The 22352-nt window shown below is 38.1% G+C and overlaps 1 protein-coding gene across 1 annotated transcript in view; it reads left to right on the top strand.

The window, feature by feature from the left end:
* The window catches only part of RXFP1 (relaxin family peptide receptor 1), a 94166-nt gene that overhangs the window by 25092 nt on the left and 46722 nt on the right, over positions 1-22352 (top strand). Inside the window, exons 3-6 of the mRNA XM_055550866.1 lie at positions 5808-5909; positions 10044-10149; positions 16688-16759; positions 19355-19426. Coding sequence (XP_055406841.1) covers positions 5808-5909; positions 10044-10149; positions 16688-16759; positions 19355-19426 — 352 coding nt within the window. The remainder of the gene's footprint in view (positions 1-5807; positions 5910-10043; positions 10150-16687; positions 16760-19354; positions 19427-22352) is intronic.

Genomic DNA, 22352 nt, shown 5'->3' with positions numbered 1-22352 from the left:
CTCATACTCTATCCCTTCAGTGACTTGTCATCCACACACATCCGTTGCTCAACTTTATTTTGCCCAAGACAACATTGAATTCAGATTTCAATCAACAATTTGCAAACTCTAGCTTGAGCTAGCAGACTGAATTCAGAAACCCATATTAACCCACTTTGCCCCACCTAGAGTCCCTCCTCCTGGTGCAGTGCTCTCAGAAACTGTGCTCACACAAATTCCCTATGTTCCTGCCATTATCAAAGAGCAAGATCTTCTGTGATGTCAATCTTCTCTTCTTAGCTCCAAATGCTGCATGTCTTCTGGGATGGGCTGTAAGTTGGAAGACAAGGAAGCATGGTCATAAAGGGGCCTGAGGAAAGCTGGCAAGTTATTTTCCTCAAGTAAAGGCAATGCCAAAGAAATGTTCAAACTACCACACAATTGAACTCATCTCACCCTCTACCAAAGCAATGCTCAAAATCCTCCAAGCCAGGCTTCAACAATATTTCAACCAAGAACTTCCAGATGTTTGAGCTGGATTTAGAAAAGGCAGAGGAACCAGAGATCAAATTCCCAACATCCGTTTAATCATTGAAAAAGCAAGACAGTTCCAGAAAAACTACTACTTCTGCTTTATTGACTACACCAAAGTCTTTGATTGTGTTGATCACAACAAACTGTGGAAAATTCTGAAAGAGATGGGAATATCAGACCACCTGACCTGCCTCCTGAGAAATCTGTATGCAGGTCAAGAAGCAACAGTTAGAACTGGACATGAAATAAGAGACTGGTTCCAAATCGGGAAAGGAGTATGTCAAGGCTGTATATTGTCACCCTGCTTATTTAACTTATATGCAGAATACATCATGTGAAATGCCAGACTAGATGAAGCACAAGCTGGAATCAAGATTACCGGGAAAATATCAATAACCTCAGATATGCAGATGACACCACCTCTATGGCAGAAAGTGAAGAGAAACTAAAGAGTCCCTTGATGAAAGTGAAAGAGAAGAGTGAAAAAGTTGGCTTAAAACTTAACATTCAGAAAACTAAAATCATGGCATCTGGTCCCATCACTTCATGGCAAATATATGGGGAAACAATGGAAACACTGAGAGACTTTATTTGGGGTGGGGTTCCAAAATCACTGCAGATGGTGATTGCAGCCATGAAATTAAAAGACACTTGATCCTTGGAAGAAATGCTGTGATCAACCTAGACAGAATATTAAAAAGCAGAGACATTACTTTGCCAACAAAGGTCCGTCTAGTCAAAGCTTTGGTTTTTCCAGTAGTCATGTATGGATGTGAGAGTTGGACTATAAACAAAGCTGAGTACCAAAGAATTTCAGCTTTTGAACTGTGGTGTTGGAGAAGACTCTTGAGAGTCCCTTGAACTGCAAGGAGATCCAACCAGTCCATCCTAAACGAAATCAGTCCTGAATATTCATTGGAAGGACTGATGCTGAGGCTGAAACTCCAATACTTTGGCCACCTGATGCAACGAACTGACTCATTGGAAAAGACCTTGATGCTGGGAAAGATTGAGGGCAGGAGGAAAAAGGGGTGACAGAGAATGAAATGGTTGGATGGCATCACCAACTTGATGGACAGGAATTTGAGCAAGTTCCAGGAGTTGGTGATACAGGGAGGCCTGGCATGCTGCAGTCCATGGGGTCCAAAGAGTCGGACACGATTAAGTGACTGGACTGAACTGAACTAGCAAGCCTCCAACAAACAAGTAACCTCATCGGACAGGGGAAGGCAGCTGCTTATGCTGGCCAGGGAGCTTCAGTGGGATGGGGATTTGGGGGGATACAAATTCAATTGAACATGCTCAAATGTCTCACTACAATTCCCAGGGTCCCTCTCTTTTCAAATCAGAGTCCTAGTGTTCACTTTAAAGATAGGACAAGGGCTTCCCTTGTGGCTCAGTGGTAAAGAATCCGCCTGCCAATGCAGGAGACATGAGTTCGATCCCTGATCTGGGAAGGTCCCACATGCCACAGAGAAGCTAAACCCATGAATCAAATATTGAGCTTCTGCTCTAGAACCATAGAACCACGACTTCTGAGCCCATGTGCCATAATTACCGAAGCCCACACGCCCTACAGTGTGTGCTCTGCAACGAGGGAAGCCACTGCAATGAGAAGCTCACACACAACTAGAGAAAAGCCTGTGCACAGCAACAAAGACCCAGAGCATTCAAAAATAAATAAAAGAAAGGACAAAATGTGAATTCAGCTAATGTTGTAACCTGAGCAACCCAATAGATTTGAGTCCTATCTGAGTCCTAAGGTCCCAAAAGATAAAAGGTTATTTAGGGTAGTTATGGCAGCTCCTTGATTCTCTGAACCTTCTTGAGCTAATGACGTCATTTTCTGAGATTGTTATTTTCTCTCTTTAATCTCTCCAGGGCTATCCTCATAGTCATTTCATTCCACAACACTTGACATTTCTCATTTTCATTCTGATGAGTTACCATAGCAACTGCTTTGCCAGAGTTTATCTTTTAAAGAGGCACATAGTCCAGGAAGCCATAAGTGATCATTTAAACAACATTTTTTGTCACAGTGTGCCATAGACCATGAGAGTACAATTTTCTAATAGTAATAGGACCGTTGTTATCTTCAAAACCATTCAGGTCAGATAACCAATCCAATGTTATTATCCTTGAGATCGTTATCTGCAACCCCTTCTGGAAGGAGAAAACAGAAACCACTCTGGAGTTTGGGAGGCTTAAGAAAAAAAAGAGGTTTCACATAGAGAAGAATGTATTTATAGAATCATTATAAAGAACATAGAAGCAGGAGTGGGGAAAACACTACTATACTTGCAAGCCCAAGATTAAGAAGCATCCACGATAGCTCGTCAGCTCTTTACCCAGGAAGCTGGGACCATGGTAACTGTCCCACCTGCAATAGGTACCCATAAGATGGAGTCTACAGACTTCCAGTGTCACATAGAGTGCATCCCACTGGTAGAAATATATCTGTAAGAACTGAACTTCCTGGGGCCTGGAAAATATAGAACTAAGTTACCAGCTTCTGAAGAATGAGAAAGCATTCTAAACTGAATGGTGAGAGACCAAAAAAAAAAAAGGATGCATTAAATCTTCACAGTTGCAACAAGCTACCGTCTCTATTCACCTAAACAAACTCAGTCTTTCAAGTTTCCTTCACTTCCTCCTGTTACTCTACTCACAATGTCAAGGGTCAGCGAGGCACTTCGATCTGGTTCCTGGTTGTTCAGACACTGGGATTTGCTGTTTCTGGGTGTATCTTTTGTCCATCCAATTACTGGCACTCAGTTGGAGTCTCAAGCTGATGTCTGCAGATGGTAAACTTGAGGTCCATCAATCATCTCCTTCTGAGATATCATAATGATATCATTAAGATATCATAAAAATATCATTGGGATATCATTATACTGCCTTGCTACTTGTGTTTATTTTGAAATCCTTCATAATAAAGAAGTGTTCAAACTAATAAGTAATACTAAAGGATGGAAACAGCTATAAATACAATCTTTAAATAGCATCTCTTCTTTCCAATTTATTTTTAGTGAGACTTTAAAAGGAAGCCTGGTTTTACAAGCATACATAACACTTATGTTAGAATACCTTGCCTTTCCCAAATGTAATCTTCATGAAAGAGTTAAAGAGCCATGGAAAATAAGAAAATAACCTGGAGATGGAGGAAAACTGTACAAGTTATATTTAATCAGATAAGAGCACATTCAAAAAATTTTCTGACTTGAGCAGACCATTCACCAATCCAGAAAATTTAGGAGAAATAGCAAGATTATATGGAGAAAGATAATGAGTTCCATTTGGTGAATGTTGTATTCAAGGTGCTTGTAGTGAGCGGGCTCCATGTTACACAAGATAAAGTGCAGGCTGGAAACATAATTTGGAAGTCTTCTGATTAGAAGGAAAACCATGGATGAGGTTAGGTTCACCAAATCCAGGCAAAGTTGCACTATCTAGACTCAAGCTCAGGTTTGAGTTATACATACGCAGCAGAAATAACTTATAAAATAGATGCTTAAATTTAATCCTAACTTACATAAGATAAACTTTTATCACTTCTATCACCTGTCTATATGTTTGAAAGTTAGTGTTAGTCCCTCAGTCATGTCTGACTCTTTGCAACCCCAGGATCCTCTGTCCATGGAATTCTCCAGGCAAGAATACTGGAGTGGATAACCATTCCTTTCTCCAGGGGATAGTCCCCATCCAGGGATTGAACTCGGGTCTCTTGTTTATGCATCCTTAAAGAGTCCCAACAGCATCCTGAAAAAAGCTTGGTACCTTTGGGAAGGATCCCCTTTAAACCCATCCCCAGCCTGCCATGGGATAGGGCTGGTACCCTCTGCAGATGGTACAGAGAAGCTGCTCCTGCACCCCAGCTCACATCCTTTCCATCTCATGACTGGCCTCATGGTCTCATGTTCAAAAATAACTGCAAGTTCATGAGGAATTTCGTGAGGAAAAATTATTTTTTCCCTCCCACCAAATGAAGATTTTTTTTTTCACTAATTTTGGTCTCTTTTTTTTTTTTTTTAATTCCAGCAATCTGTATTTTCTCATCATTTAACATGGAATCCAGAAATATGAACAAGAACTTTGACAGGCTCAGGAAATATAACACTTAGAACAGCAAACAAAACTGGTTAAGAAATTTTAGTTCAAACTGATCAAATTGACAACAAAATAACATCACATTAAAGGTCTGGGTTGATTTCATTGGGCCATATTAAAAGACACTGTGAAATTCCTGATTAATGAGACAAGAGTTTCGTATCAAAATCAGAAAATATAGATGAGAAAATATGTAAGCATCCAAAGGATAATCACTCGACACTATCCATGATACCACAGTGCCTTAAAAAAAAGAATGAGATCATGCTGGTCATGTTATTTTTTCTTTTTATATTTAACAACTATGGCCGTCCATCTCCAGCATCAGTCTAACATGAGTGAAGAGACTGAGGAAAGTTAAAATGAAGATGCTAAGAACAGTGTGCTGTGTTTCAGTACATCAAAAGTACTGTTTGTTACAGTTATATTTAAAAGAGATAATACAGAAGGACTTATAGCACATGAAACTGTTCAATATTCTGTAAAAACCTAAATGGGAAAAGAATTTGAAAAGGGACAGATACATGTATATGTATAACTGAATCACTTTGCTGTACACGTGAATCTAACACAACATTGTAAATCAACTTTACTCCAATATAAAATTAAAAATGTGTGGCTCAAGCACTGCTTGGTGAAGAATCACCTCTAGTGCCTATTGAAACCAGAGATTAGGGGACCTGTGAAATCAGGATCTCTAGGTGAGGGGCCAGAAATTCTCCTTGTTGACAAGCTCCCAGATGATCTTTCTCTGTTTGTCGATCACTCATTTCTTATTTTAAACTAATTTTTATTGGAGTGTAGTTGACTTACAATGTCTCATTAGTTTATGCTGCACAGCAAAGCAATTTAGTTTTGTACAGGCAAATTCTTTACCGTCTGAGTCACCAGGGAAGCCCTGGATATGTGTATATATCAGTTCAGATCAGTCGCTCAGTCATGTCAGACTCTTTCGACCCCATGAACCGCAGCACGCCAGGCCTCCCTGTCCATCACCAACTCCCGGAGTCCACCCAAACCCATGATCATCAAGTCGGTGATGCCATCCATATATACATATACGTCTACTTTTTTTAGATTCTGTTTCTGAAAGGTCATTAAATTATCTTAAGGAGAAGATCTGTTTTCCCCAACACTCCAGAATATTTCTATTCTTGAACCTTTCTGTTCTCTGATCTTTATTTTAGGAGACATCAACGGATGGTCTACACAATTTGACAGATATTATGGCAATAACTACAAAATGCCTGCCTTGTATCCCAGTATTGTGGCAGAAACATCTGAATGCTGTAAGTAGTTAGAAGGGCTGAGCATCCTTGTCTATGGGCTTATAGTAAGATACCATGTTGTTAAAAGTTGGATACAATGGTTTTAATATTTTTATAAAGTTAATTGCAGTTTTCTATTTGCAAAATTATAATTTTCTATTAGACATACAACCTGAAATTGAGAATTTGATTTTTAAATGACTCAGGGATCATAAGTGCAACAGGACTAAATCATGCTAGGTATTGATGCAAACAAAATTAATGTCAGTGCATTGGGGTTTCTATTTTACATGTCCCCTTTTCACAGTCACTGTAAACTCTGATATAAAAGCAACTCCATACCAGGATATTTGAGGGAAGAAAAACTTACCTATGTGCGTGTCCCTATAGCAAATTAGAGAAGCAATCACCTTGAGTTGCTGCATTGTGCTGTGGAAGCTGCGTAAAGAAAAGTGAAGTCTCTTTCCCTTATTCATGTGGCTGTACCCATGTTTGATGTTGGATCTGAACTTATGTTATAGTTATATTGGATTTAACCTCATGTGTGCAGAACCAATTAAATGTTTTAACCAATGGAAAAAAAAAAATAAAGGAAATGGAAACAAGAGCAGAGAAGCTGTTGGGATTTTAACATGTGTAAGTGAAAAAGCTTCTGGGATCTAAGTCATACTTTACAGCTACCAAAAAAACCTTATTTGTTATACTCTACATTTAGTCACATAACAAAAACTTACAAAAACCATGGAAAGGATTGTAGGAGGGTATAACATTGAGGATAAACTCTATAATTTCTAAAATCAGGAAGATTAATATACATAATTCTTTTTAAATAAATTAGGTTTATTCTGATAAATTATTCACATATAAATGTGTGCCTTAAAGTTGTAATTTCAATCATATCTTTCAAAACCTTGGTTAAAAAGAAGGGTTTGGGGAAAAGAATCCTTTACTACATTTTCCACTTTATGTTCTACCACAAACTGTAAAGTGCAGCTTTTTAATTTTTTTTAAATATTTTTTGCCTTTACTGCTCAAATAAAACTCATAAAAACTGCTAACAATCCCCACTTTGAGTGGATATAATCCCTCCTGTTAATCTCACAGGTCACTCAGCAATCTATCTCAATGTTGTCTTCTTGTCAAAATATGGAAACCATGCAACTCCCTTGGTGGTTCAGTGGTTAAGATTGCACTTCCACTTCAGGGAGCATGGGTTCAATTAGGGTTAGGGAACTAATCTGTGGTTAGGAAACTAAGATTTCGCAGGCTGCATGGTGCAGCCAAAATATATAGAGAGAGAGACCAGATTACTTGATCATGAAAAAGCTGAAAGCTTTTGGAAAAGGAAAAAGTTAACGGGTATAATTTAACTACTAATATCAAGCGTAAAACTAATGGATTAAGCCATACAGTCTCAAAATATCATTTTTATTTTTCTCTTTTGATTCATTCTATATCCTTTTCATTTCTTAAATTTTAATTGAATCCCTTTATATTTTACATTATTCCCAAAAGGATTTAGGCAATTTTCAATAAAAATAAATATGGCTATGAGCAGACTTAACCCATTAACATAAGAGACAAAAATTCCATGGTAAATGGGATAAGGAGTAGAGAAGGAAAATTATATAAGAAAAGTTACTACCTAGTTCTTAATTTTGTAGTCATTAGGTCAAAGAGGGAAAATAATGGGTTGCATAACTTTCATAGTCTGGTCTGTAAAGCAAAAACAAACAAATGGGGAGAACAGATCAAGTCAGCAAGCGAAATAAATTTTTTGCCAGATGATGAGCTCTGGGAGAAATGTTCCCTAAGTATTCTTACATAAGAGAAATGCAGCTACACAAAGAGTGATGCTTCAAAAAGTACAAAGGCAATTTTTTATCTGTTCTTAGAAATGAGCAAACATATAATTTTTTATTAGAATTTTCAAGAAAAATAGGGGTGGGGTGGTAATTTAAAATTCAGTGTCTTCTTTCAAACTTAAAACCAGTGTAAAAATTAAATGTAAAGCGTAGTGTAAAATTAGGGGGTGAAACTTAAATTAAGGTTCCTACTGTATCACTTTATTCAATTTTATTATAAGTATTTATTGGAAACTTAACTGAGAAATTTAACTGGCTTATAATACTTTATGACTGGATGAATGTGAGGAACTCACATTTATAAAGTCACCTCTCAAGAAAAATATCACGGAAAACATATCCATCATAACAAATATATTCATAAAGTTTAAATTTGAGGAATATGGAAAGTATAGAGATTTGGAAAAAAGTATTTACTTAGCCATAATTTCACCACTCAGAAGCCACCAGCATTAACTTGCTGGTTCATTACTCAAATTTCTTTTTATTTTAGCACAGTTGAAACTTTCAGTGCAATCCATTCTTGTCATATTTTGAGGTAGCACTTTAGCATAGTCAGGTATTCATATTATAAATCTTTCAAAATACCATAAATTTTTAAGTGACATAATTTGCTTCATCCTTCTTTCCTGGTAGGATATTTAGGTGCTATTTTTTCACTTTCCTTATCAACACATATGAATTATCAATCTTAACTCAGCCTATAAAAATAGAAAGAAAAAAAAAAAAAACCACCAGATTAATGCTATCTTCTCCACCTTCTATTTTTACCCTTTGTACCAACTTCTGAGGCCCTTCATCTTCCCTCCAAAAGCTCCCTGTCCCCTCCCAACAATACACACGTTAGCACAGGAATTTAGATAGAATTAATTTTTAGGGATCCATTGCCAAAATGGTCACTTACAACCATAAGACTGTTCAAAACTTCTTGGCACAGACTCTGCTGACACAGAAAACACACAAAACCTAAATTATGATCGTAAGCTCTCAGGATTCTGTAGGGAATCTGCAGAGTTGTTTGGAAGGAGACAAAAAACACCCGGTGGCCACATATCTGAGCAAAGGAATACCTGGCTGTTTCCAAGGCTGGAGCTCACTGTGCAAATTTCCCACCATCATCCACCATCTTTGCCACCAGAATGTCTTCTTTGCCATCAAGATGCTTTTCCACTCTCTAGAAACTTTCCTGTAAAGTTTCTAGACTAAAAGTCTGCAAACAGAAAGTTCTCACAAGAAGTTTTGTCTGTCCTATAGTGATTTAAATGTTTTTAAGTATTACCGTTTTTAAGTAGGTAATTATATAAAAAGTATTGTCTTTCTGGCTTCTTTGAGGAAGTTGGTTGACTTGGCCACACATGCTCCTATGGTAATAGGGCAACAGTTAGGAGAAGCTGTCCCACAGGGACTTCAAGATGCAATCGGTACCCGCTTTGCCTGCTTCTGTAAATATTCAAGTCTATAAGCTCTGCTCTAAGTGCAGGGTTTCAAAGTAAATGTAAAAGAGAATATCCCCCATTGCTCTTGATGAGGCATCATCCATTCTTCATCAAGTCAGGGATCAGACAATGTCTGTGACACTGAATAATATTCCCATTTAGCTATATGAACACACCACCCCAAATCTCTAATAAACCTTAGCAATATCAGGAGCCCACAAGTAGCCGACGGCATACATCCCATTTTCCCTCTCTTTCCAACTCCCATCAGTGAGAACAGAAGAGCTGTGCATAAAAAATGTTCACTTCCTTAAGTGAAGCAGTAGCCATTCTTACAGTCCTATATAAACCAAAAGAAGTCCTTTGAAGAGTTCCTGAATTTAAAAAGAAAATCTACCAGCACTATAGTTCATAGTCAAGTTCTTTTTCTTGCTAGTTAAAAACAGCTTAGCATTCCATTAAAAGGAACACTTTATTCTTAAGTAGCAGCTTTAAAATGAACATTAAAGCCCATCACACACAGTCGTGTCACCTTTAGACATAGCTACTCTCCAAGGATAAAATAAGAGCAGATGACTTCATTTTCCAACAAATAGAGAAAAGCAAGCTGCTACTTTTTTTAATGCATGGGCTGTTAAATATGTATGTTTCCCTATCTTAAGGTCCTAATATCATTTTAATGTTTAAAACAAACTTCTGGAGACTTAATTTAAAGCTTTGCACAAATTGCTTACATAAGACACAACACACTTTGGTGTATGATTTTCTCATAGATTTTTGTTTCTTTCTTTTCATTCCCCTCCTGTTCCTGGTCCCTCATCATCCCTTCTCCTTACTACATCCTCTCTATTCAGTGGTCGGTTCTGCACCCATGCAATGTATTTGCCAAGGTTTAGAGCTTGAGTGTGATGAGATCAATTTACGAACTGTTCCATCAGTTTCTTCAAATGTGACTTTTATGTAAGTAGAAAAAAATGTTTTCATTCTGACAGCCAGTATAGCACCTGTAAAACTGTATCGTAATTAAGGTGTAATCATCATTGGTAATAATGCATTGTCATTCAAGATGATATCATTGTTCCTTGGTCAATTATAATGATTGTTGATATTTATCTGTATTTATTAAATGATAGATCCTACTCTAAGTTATTCTCTGTACTCACTTATTCAGTCTCTCATAACAATCTTATGAAGTATTTAGTATCACTATGTTGTATCTAAGCAAAAGATGCCATCAAGTATATGTGCTACTAAAGAAAAAAGCTACGATCAAATTACTATATAAAGCTTTCTTCACACCGGAATTGACACATTAAAAGAGTCAATTTTTTAATTATTAGAAATAAATTTTAATACATTCATGTATAAATAAAAATATAAAGCAAGTAAAATAAAGTGGCATCCAACCCCATTACTTCATGGCAAATAGAAAGGGAAAAGGTGGAAGTAGCTATGGATTTCCTCTTCCTGGGCTCCAAAATCACTGCAGATGGTGACTGCAGTCATGAAATCTGAGGACTATTGCTTCTTGACAGGAAAGCAATGACAAACCTAGACAATGTGTTGAAAAGCAGAGACAGTACTCTGCCGACAAAGGCCCATATATCAAGGCTATTGTCTTCCCAGTGGTCACGTATGACTGTGGGAGTTGGACCATAAAGAAGGCAGAACGCCAAAGAATTTTTGATGCCTTCGAACTGCAGTGCTGGAGAAGACTCCTGAAAGTCCCTTGGACAGCAAGGAGATCAAACCAGTCAATCTTAAGGGAGATCAACCCTGAATATTCATTGGAAGGACAGAGGCTGAAGCTGAAGCTCCAGTATTTTGGTCATCTGATGCAAAAGACGACTTGTTGGAAAAGTCCCGATGCTGGGAAAGACTGAGGGCAGAAAGAAAAGAGGGCATCAGATGATAAGATGGCTGGATGGCATCACCAATGTAATGAACATGAACTTGGGCAAACTATGGGAGATGGTGAGGGACAGGGAGGCCTGGCATGCTGCAGTCCATGAAGTTGTAAAGAGTCGAACACGACTGGGCTACTGAACAATAACAACAAAATAAATTGGATAAAATATTCCATCACTTCACATTTAAAATCTAACTCTTCTGAGTCACACTTGACCCAGAAACTTGATGTTCATTTTTTCCCTAAATAACTCATACTTAGCCATGTAAAAGAAAATTATCCTCATAAGAAACAACTTACTGATCCAGCCTTAATTTGAATTCAACAAACTTCAGCAACACAAACACACACATTTGGCTGAATTGTTAAAAGAAATTAGCAAAGGATAGACATTTTAATCCAATATTTCTGCTGAGTTTTTTGTTTTCATACAAGTGTTATAGTGCCTTACGGCTCTGACTTTTGTATATATGTGTATATATATATGTGGATGAGATAGGAGCAATTCTTAAGGTGATAAATGTTGGCAAGTCCTGCCCTTTTCAACCCAAACCACATAACACTGCAACTTATATGCCTGACATATTCAAGGAACAGAGAAGAACTCCAGCTCAGAGTTCCCGTACACAATGGTATAATCAAATTAACAGAATCTGAGGAGCTTACCCAATTTGTCAGTGAGCTAAGAACACTGGACAGGTTAAGCCACAAAGATCTGTTTTCCAAAGGAGGTGACATTTTCCCATATACTAAGAACAGCACTCAGTCTCATCCTAGACTCATCATAGCTATTTTCATAGTAATTAGTCCTGCCAGAAAAAAGATATCCCCCCCAAAAAAAAGTCTGAGGTCCTGTGGAGAGTTTCTGCGATTTAAATTATGACTAGAACATCTAGGTATAAAAATTTAAGATGAGTTTCTTCTAGTTTTAAAGAAAAAAATTATCACTAATACTGCTTGTACAGAAATGCTAGCAAGTCCAAATCAATGAATACCCTGATGTTGGTAATCTCATCTTGTGTTTTCCCACAAATAGAATTTGAATATAATTTTCAACAATTTAATTAATTTTTATAAAAGGAAAAAGAGGAAAAGGGCTGGAGGAATGGAAGTGGATATAGCAGTGACTAAGAAGAGAGTGTAAGTGCCCCTAAGGCATTCTAATTCAACTTAGAAAAGGCTATCCTGGCTCAAAATACATATACACATGCATCCAAACATATAGACATTTATAAAGAGATGTATACAGACCTATGTGCTGCCAATTTTCAACCCTTGATATAAAGAAAAGCTGGAATCAGATCTTTTTTTAAATTGAGGCATAATTGCTTACAGTGTTACATTGTGTGCTGTGTGCTAAGTCATTCCAGTCATGTCTGACTCTGTGCAACCCTATGAACTGTAGCCTGCCAGGTTCCTCTGTCCGTGGGATTCTCCAGGCAAGAATACTGGAATGGATTGCCGTTGCCTTCCCCAGGGGATCTTCTCGACCCAGGGATAGAACCGGCATGTCTTACCTCTAACCTGCATTGGCGGGCGGGTTCTTTACCACTAGCACCACCTGGAAAGTCCATAGTTTTGTGTTAGTTTCTGCTATACAACAAAGTGAATCAGTTATATGTATACATATATCCCGTCCCTCTGGAGCCTCCCTCCCACTCCCCATCCTAGCCTTCCAGGTCATCACATAGCACCAAGTCGAGTTCCCTGGGCTACGCGGCAGCTTCCCACTAGTTCTTTATTTTATACATGGTGGGGTCGCACAGAGTCGGACATGACTGAAGTGACTTAGCAGCAGCAGTGTGTATATATCAATTCCAATTTCCCCCCACTCGCATGTTCACACATTCATCCTCTACATCTGCATCTAGAATGGAATCTGATCTTCCTGAATGATTGGATACAGAAGGCAAGAGAAAAGAAAGGATTCAGGGTGACTCCGAGGTTTCCGTCCTGAGTAACAGGGTGATAGGGGAGACTTGGTGACAGTTAGTGGGGAAGATTAGAACTTCAATTTAGTTGTTTTTTCAATGGTAGATTAAAGACCACTCCATGGAAATTGCCAACAGGCATTTGGAAATGTAGGGGTCAAGTTCAGGAATTCATGTTTATAACATTTCATTAATATTAAATTTTAAAATACAAGGCTCTACTATATTAAAAAGTATTTTGGTCCATCCTGTAAAGTGAGAGAATTAACACCTACCTCTTTTTATGTCAGTAGGGTATTATAAAAATACAGAGAATGCTACTTGTGAAATATTCTGCATTAGAAAAAAGTAGTCTATAAGTTCTAGGCACTATTAATAAAAAACTTAACTTCCTAAGAAACATTATTCAGGAGTCCTTAAAGGAGCTGCCCCTCCTTTTAGAGTCACCCTCTCACTCATGAGCAATTAGCCTCTTCCTCTTGGGTTCTCTCATAGAACCTCATTTGTATCTCATTTAAGTACATCAAATGTTCTCCCTCATGCCATAGTGGTTGGGGTCCTAATCTCCACCAGAAAAAGGAGAATGCCATAAGCTCCATGGGGGCCCTACAGTGTGGTTTTTCTATATAACTTCCAAGTCCCTAACAAGTACAATAAGCTCTAAACCGTGTTTCTGAGTTGAATTTACAAGTAAATCATTACAATAAAAAATAGTCCTGAGCTATTATCCAAAGAAGAATCTTTATTTAATAAAGTATGTTATTTGTCATCCAAATAGAGTATAAGCTTAGCCAGGACAGGGATATTATCTTTTTTGCAAAGTACAATAGAAGGCATTCAACCCAGGTTTGTTGAGAAAATTAATGAATGAACACACTTTTGGAAGCACACTAAACTTTCATCAATAACTTTAAATCAAACCCAAACATTTAGCAGTTAATCTTTACACAACACAAATATTTAAACAGGATATAAAGCAGAATTGAAGCTCTAAGCCAAGTGAGAACTCTTAGTAGAAAAGGGATTTTCAATTAGCTGATATAAGGAATGAAACAACATTTGGTGATAACCCAGCAGCTAAGAGTGATTTCAAGAGAAAGTTACTAGTTAATCAACCTTTGACATTCAGTCATTTAAAAAAAAAAATCACTAAATGATGGGTATGTATAGTTTAGAACGGTGTTTCTTAACCTTTTTTCTTTTCTTTATTGCCTCCCTTCCTGAGGCTTTTTAGACAGTTTTGTCCTCGTCTGTGATGTTTTAATACTTCAGATATACTGTGTATATTTACATATACTAGTTCTTTATCTATTAAAAAAGTAAGATTTTTTTCACTTCTTAAGAAATTATTTTCTTAGTTTTCTAATAATGCTTGTGTTGAGAATACATAGTTTTCTATATTCTAGAATAGTTTTTTCTCCAATTAGCTCCCAAAAATGTGTTCTCAAGAGTCTGAGAAGCTATTTTTCTTTAAGAAGGATTCATTATCAAGTTCAGGCAATACTGGTCCACACCAACACAAGTAACACCAGTCATGTCTTTTGTATGAAGCTGTCTCTTCACTGAGTTCTTTATGTTGACCATTGTTTCCAAATGTTTGTCCCACAGCAGATCAAACTCCCGTCAATGAGATATATTGCTCATTTCTTAATGAGCATCTGCTCCATCATAATAGACAAGTACAGTAACAACAGTGGCACCATATTATTAGAGGTCATGTAGTCCAAATACATTCTTTCACTGTTAAAGAAACTGACATGGAAAGATTGTGTATGTTTCATGCCAAGGACCGCCAGCTTCAATGGTTGGGATTTTTTGCTTGCTTTATTTTGTTCCTACCATATTATATTGCTTAAAGAATTAAACGTTAGGTCCTTTTCAATACAAACACAATTATGTGAACCTGGCCTGTATCAAGCTGCTTATAAACTGTAATACAAGTGGAAATCTTTTTTATACAACTTATTAGAAATTGCATTGGGATTACTTCTTGAATAAAGATGGTTCAACTATATGGACCAATGGACAGTTTCCTTTCTAAATAATTTTTAAAGGAAGCAAAGGTAATGGAATGTGAAAATTGAAATATTGAGGAATATAGTATTAGGTTCTTGAATATGCTTTAAACAAGAAAACACTATCCTTATTGCCACTCAAAAACTGAGACGCTTTCTGTTTGTTAAATGAAAATAGAAAAGAACATAACTGAAGATTATTTTTCCAGTTTTATTGTTTCAAGTTTTTTTCAGAATTACAATGTTGTAACAAATTTAAGAACACTATCTCTAATAATTCAAAATCAACAGTTAGTCCTAGTTCAACTGGTACTATGACAAGAAGTAATTCTCAAGACCAAAGGATGGTAAGACCCTGAGCTCACCTCCTCTCATGGGCGCACCAAAACCATCACTATCTGCAAAAGAACCATCTGTGAAAAAGACTGGAATCTATCAGGAAAGACCGTCTACAACGAAAGTCAGAAAGAAGTAACTACAACAAGAAGGGAAGTAGGAGCAGAAACTTCGTATAATCAAGACCCATAACCCCAGGGGACGACCCAAAAATGGGAGAACAATTGCAATTGTAGAGATTCTCCTAAAGGGACCAAGGGGTCCAAACCACACATCAGGCTCCTCAATCTGGTATTCCTCTTCTTGGAATACCAAGAAGAGGAGTTCCAAGAACACTGGTCTTTGAAGGCCATCAGAGCTTACTTTCAGGAGTCCCAGACGGCAGTGGGAAATAGAGACTCCACTCTTAAGCGGTGCATGCAAAACCTTACCTGCTCAGGGACCAGGGGAAGAAGTAGTAATTTGAAAGGAACCTGGATTAGTCTCACCTGCTGACCTTGGAGAACCTCCTGAAGAGGCAGGAGGCAACTAGAGCTCACTCTGGGGACATAGACAAGGGGGCAGCCATTCTGGGAGCTCATTCTACCAAGCAGACCCTGGTGCTGGCAAACGCTATTTTGGACTTGGAAGCCACTTAAGTGTCCGTTGACAGAGGAATGAATAAAGAAGATGTAGTACATATATATAATGGAATACTTCTCCACCATACAAAAGAATGAAATTTACCATTAGCAACAAAGTGGATGGTCCTCAAGGGTATTATGCTTAGTAAAATAAGTCAGAAAAAGACAAATACTCTATGTTTTCACTTATATGTGGAATCTAAAAAATAAAACATATTACCAAATATAACAAAACAAAAAGACTCATATGTATAGAAACCAAGCTAGTGGTTACCAGTGAGGAGAGGGAAGGGGGCAAGGTAAAATGGGGATTAAGAGCTACAAACTGCTGTGAATAAAATAAATGAGCTACATCACAGGAATGTAGCCAATATTTTCTAATAGCTATAAATGCAGTATATTCTATAAATATTTTGTATTTCTATGTTGTATATCTGAAACTAATATAATACTGTAAATCAGCTGTATCTGAATAAAACACTAATTAATTAAAATAAAATTAAGATATCTCTCAAACAAAAATCTCTTTTAAAAAATTTTAAATGATATGAATACAAAAGTGACATTATGAAGCTAAGTGTTTCCTGAAAGCTAGTCTTAAAGTAAATAGACTTTATAATTATTCATACTGCTATTAAAAGTAAAGAAAAGAACTTTAAAATCCAAAATTTACATTTATTTCAGGTCACTCAGGCGGAACTTAATAAGAAAGCTTCCTCCTAATGTCTTCAAAAAGTACCATGGTCTTCAGACTCTGTAAGAAAAAATTTTAATTCTTAGTATTAAATTGACTAATGTTTTTTGGCATATCTGTTTCTTCCCACTTCTGCAGAGACCAACACTACCCCTCTGCTTAAGTCTAACCCCTCTTTGGGGAAGTATTTAACTGTTAGCTGGAGACTACCAGGTAACATTGTTTTTCTGACTGCTTCTAGTAGCCACCCTAGCAAACTCTCAGATACCTATCCCTAAAGAAACCAAAGTATGTCTACTGTGAATTCTCTTACTCTGAATTCTCAATGTATGTTGAGAATTCTCTCAATTATCTTGCCCCTCCCCCAAGTAAAGACACTCAAGAGGCTTTGCTCTCTGCACCTCAATGTCAATCTTAGAGATGGATGTTAGTACCCTTTACCAGGTCTGCCCTCATGCTTAGATAGGGAAATTTTTCTTCCGTATGTTTGCAAGTCCAATCTCTACCTAAGATAGCAAGTTCTTGTGGTTTGAAACCTCCAAGCATGTTGTTTTGTAGAATTAATTCCATGTTCACATCTACCTCATTGAGTTTTATCTGACATGTTGGCTTCCCATCAGTCTAAGATTACCTACGTACTCTCAAAATCTGTAATGGCCCTGGTGATGGTCGCCTGTTATTTAGGTCAGTTTTGTGGCTGAATTATATTGTCATAGGCTTAAACTGCTAGGTTTAAGTATTCTGTGTCTGCATTACACTATGTAGAAAACATGTCAGAATTCCTGGTTTCATTTTCACATCTACATTGGTTTTGGGTTTGTGTTTACACTATAGAACCCTGGTACATAGATATCATCTATCTGTACTTTTTCTTTAAGATAATAGAAATAGAACAGAATCAGAAGAAAAATTATCCATTTTGTTTGATGAAATATTCTCAAAGCTCAGATTATCTGAAGAAAAAGTTTTCACATCAGAAAACTGAATTCCAATAAAAGACTTTTCAGAAGTATATTCTAGGTATTAATCAATCAAGAGAGAAGAGGTTTTCAAGTTTAAGCCTGATGCACAAACTGCAAGAGGACACTTTCTTCCTGTTTCCTGATCTCTGGAGTAGGAAGAATTTTCCTGATCTGTAGCACCACCTTGTGTTCACATGGTTTAAAAGGAGTCAGGACTTCAACTCTAAATATCAGATTTCAGTATGTTGGCATTTTTATACAATGAACTTTAATTCTTGAACAATCAATTTGTTCCAAGTAATAGATCAAAATAGCTTAATTGCCAAAAAAAGTTGTAATTGGTGGCTAGAGATATCCTTTGATTCCACCTCCAGGCAATATATGGCTTCCCAGGTGGCACTAGTGGTAATGAACCCAATCTGTCAGTGCAAGAGACGTGAGCGACGTAGGTGCAATCCCTGGGTCGGGAAGATCCCCTGTACGAGAACACGGCAACCCACTCCAATATTCTTGCCTGGAGAATCCGTGGACAGAGGAGCCTGGTGGGCTACAGTCCATTGGGTTGCCAGGAGTCAGACTCGACTGAAGCGACTTAGCACACACTCACACCAGGACAATGGTGACCTGTATCAGAAGAAGAAAAGAAGTCAGGCTTAAAATCCTTGCTTCCTCCTTGCTACAACCTGGGGCCGGTGTTTATGAATGTGTGGAGCTTAACTGGGTACATGGGATGCAAGGGCTTGTGGTCCAGGTTCTGTTTCCTCTGACCTCCTGTTAATTCCAGGCCCAACCTTCAGCATGACCTCAGTGAACTCTGCAGCCAGCATCCTTGCTTGGCCTTCCAAGCTCATTTATAGTCTTCTAGACCTGACTTTTTGTATTTCTGTTTTTCTCTTCTGTGGTATGTACATTTGATACATTTTCTCAAACACTTTTTGGAGCAAAACTTGGGTGTCAAATAAATACAACCCAAGTTGACTTGCTTGGCCAATCTGTGATGAACATGGCATATGGTTTGGGGTCTTAGTAATGTCATAGCCTTGTAGTGCTACCAGGGCTGTGCTGAATACTATCAAGTTTATAGAATTACATCAGGAAATATCAGAATGTTAAAAAGGCTTCTAGGCCTCTTTGATTAGTAAGTACCTTGCTAGGCCCTAAAACTGAAGTTTCACTCATTGAAAATTCAAATGTTACATTTTAGGCATCATATGTCTAAATTTATAACTAGAAGCTCTAAATAAAAACCAGCCCAGTAATCTATGAACTTAATCAAGAAACAAAATGACATATATCCAGTTTCACTATTTCGTCCTATTTATCTTTTTTAATTTTAAAGAATTCTTGACATTTCCTCTCTTTTTATTTTTTTCAAAAAAAAAACTATTGAAGTATAGTACAATGTTGTGTTAGTTTCAGATGTACAGCAAAATGATTCAATTATACATATATATAAACATAGGTATTCTTTTTTTTACATTCTCTTCCGTTATAGGTAATTACAAGATGTTGTGGTAAAATACACAGGACATAAAATGTACCATCTTCACCATTTTTAAGTGTACATTCAGAGGCATTAAACACACCCGCATTTTTGCACCACCATCACCACCATCCATCTACAAAACTCTTTTCATTCTTGCAAAACTGAAACTCCTTTTCCTCATGTTTTCCCTTTAATAATCATTTTCACAGGTGCCTGCAAAACAATAAGATTAGATCCGTATCTGTCTATGCTTTCCGAGGACTGTACAATCTTACTAAACTGTAAGTACCAGGGCCAATTAGTCTTCCCATTCCGTGGTGGCCTGTGGACCCGCCCCATCCCGCTGCACATCGCCCCACCACCCATGACAGCGTTCAGGGCACGTGCAGACAGCAGACGTTGCCGCACTGGGGCCAAAGGCATGGGACCCTGAGTCACACACGCTGCACCAACTCACTGGGTGTGCGAACTTGAGGACTTACTTTCCTTTACAAGCATCAGCTCCCTCTCCCGTAAAAGTGAAAACTACAACAGTGCCTACCTCAGGGTTGTTGCGAGGAATGAATGAGAAAAACCAGAAGAATTAGGCACACAATATGCATTAGCCATAGTGATGGGAATGAGGACTGAATGACCTTTATCAACCTGAGAAAACCTAGTGATGGCTAAAATTTATGAAGGAGAAAACCCAAAGTTGTGCTTTGCCCACTAATTCTCCTTGTACAAATATATAAAGCATGATAAGTTTGAAAGAACAAAGTTTTAAAAAAACATTATGGTAAAATACATATAGCAAAGTTGCCATTTGAGTCATTTCTAAGGATATAGTTCAGTGGTATTCAGTACATTCACACTATTCAACTATCCATCTCCAGAACTTTTCATCCTCCCAACTAAGACTCCACATCCATTAAACTCTAACTCCCCAAGCCTCTCTTCCAGCCTCTTGCAAATACCATTGAACATTCTGTCCCTACAAATCTGACTACTCTAGGGACCTCACAGAAGTAGAAACAGGTAATATTTTCCCTTTTGTGTCAGGCTTATTTCCTAACATCTTAGTCTTAGCATTATGCCTTCAAGATTCATCCATGTAATATATATCACAATTTCATTCCTGAATGTAACGATAATAAGACTGAATAATATTCCACTCTGTGTATCACATTTTTTATTTATTGACTTAGATAGACAGACACTGAGATCATTTCCATCTTTCAGCCATTGTAAATAATGTTGCTATGAACATTGATGTACAAATATTTCTTTGAGCCCTTGATTCCATTCTCTTGGGTGAATGCCCAGAACTGGAATTGCTGGGTTAAATGGCAATTCTACATTTGATTTTCTGAGGATTCACCTTACTGTTTTCCACAGCATCTGCACCATTTTACATTCTCAGCAGCAATGCACAGGTTCCAATTCTTCTACATCCTCATCAACTCTTGCTATTTTCTGGGATTTTGTTGTTTTGTGCTGTGTAGTTTTTAATGACAGCCATCCTTATGGCTGTAAAGTGGTATCTCATTGTAGTTAAGAGCAAAGCTTTTTAAAATAGTCGTTCTCAGAGTTCCATTTCATTGCATTCTACCAAGCAGCTGACTCCCAGGAGTTATTGAAGGGATTTATGACCCAAAAATCACATAAATAAAAGTTTTTTGTATTTCTATTTCTGGCCCCTTGCTTTCTATTCTATCCCATTTTTTAATCCTTAGCTCAAGAAACTTTGGTCAGATTGCTCACTGGTGGTATCAGAGTTTGGGGTTGAGTCAAGAAGGCCACCCAATCACTTAGTAACAAAGGGGAAGAAAGTCACTGGAGTTCCAAAGTCTTAACAGTAACCCCTGTAGCCGTGTCCTCTTCCCTTCCGTCCCCTGGTCTTTCATGTCATAGCAAATTACCCGAAGTCAGGACTGGACTCATCCTTATCATATTTCTGACTACCTTCCTTTACAATCTGTCACAAATCTATTCAAAACTTTTAAACATATCTGCTTGGTACAATGTTCAATGAATATGCAGGAGGCTCTTGAAAGATAGTAGAAACTGGAGAGTAAATGCAGAAGTGTCTTCCATCCGCTCCTTGGCTTTTTCCTGCCACTAGAATATTGTCTGCATGTAAAAATGTCACACGGTCCTGGGTTTTCATGGACCACCATCAGATTCTGCTCGTCACTCATCCGTAGATGTTCATTATCCCACAGACTGTGCAAGTTCTTCAGCTAGACATTCTAGAGGGCGGTACAGAGAAAGAGAAGTCAGACCTGCTGCCTTCCAGCACATTACACTCTGGTATTTCAGGGAGAACCATGTGCTTCCTCTGGGGAGAGGCACCCCCTTGCTTTCCAGAAGCTTACAGTCTATGTTGGGGAAACAATGCCCACATATATATCATAGTTAGAGATATGGTGAGGGATTTACTTTCTTAGGACCTAAACCTGTGTTGCTCAAACCACAGCTGCTATGATAGTTGTCTGAAAGCAGTGATCATTTCAGGTCCAGAGCAGTGGATGAAGACTCCGAAAACTGAAGAGGACTGGGTGAAACAGAGAGCACAGGGCTTTGGGGGTGGGGATGGATCAAATACCTTTACTTGGGGGACTTCCAGTGACTCTTAAGGGGGCCTCTGAGATGCTTTCCATCTTCCCAAGCCCAACTGAGGCTCCAGGCTTGCAAGGGAAGGGAAGAAGTGGCTAGAGTGTGGGGGTCTTATCCCATGCTACCCCCAAGCAAAAGTCAGATCTGCGGGGTGGAGAGGGAAAGGAAATTCTTGGCAGGAGAGATTTCATAGGATATCAGCTCCCTGATCTGTCAGAGTGGAGAAAAGAAGAGAAATCGGTGTGGTCCACATATGAGTAGAAGTGGAATTGGGTTTTCCTGGTGGCTCAGACGATGAGTCTGCCTACAGTGAAGAAGATGCAGGAAGTCTGGGTTGGTAAGAGACCCTGGAGAAGGGAATGGCTACCCACTTCAGTATCATTACCTGGAGAATTCCAAGGACAGAGGAGCCTGGAGGGCTACAGTCCATGGGGGTAACAAAGAGTCAGACACCACTGAGCAACTAACAACACATCACACACAACTGCCCGATTTGTCAGAGTAAAGAGAGAAATCAATGTGGTCCACGTATCAGTAAAAATGGAATTGAATGAACACTTGCATAGGAATCACAGGCAGTGGGGAAAAAGAGGAGGCAAGAAATTGATG

The sequence above is a fragment of the Bubalus kerabau genome, chromosome 16, assembly GCF_029407905.1.
Source record: "Bubalus kerabau isolate K-KA32 ecotype Philippines breed swamp buffalo chromosome 16, PCC_UOA_SB_1v2, whole genome shotgun sequence".
NCBI lineage: Eukaryota > Metazoa > Chordata > Mammalia > Artiodactyla > Bovidae > Bubalus > Bubalus kerabau.
Note: the sequence above shows the minus strand (reverse complement) of the source record. Positions and strands in the feature narration are given on the sequence as shown.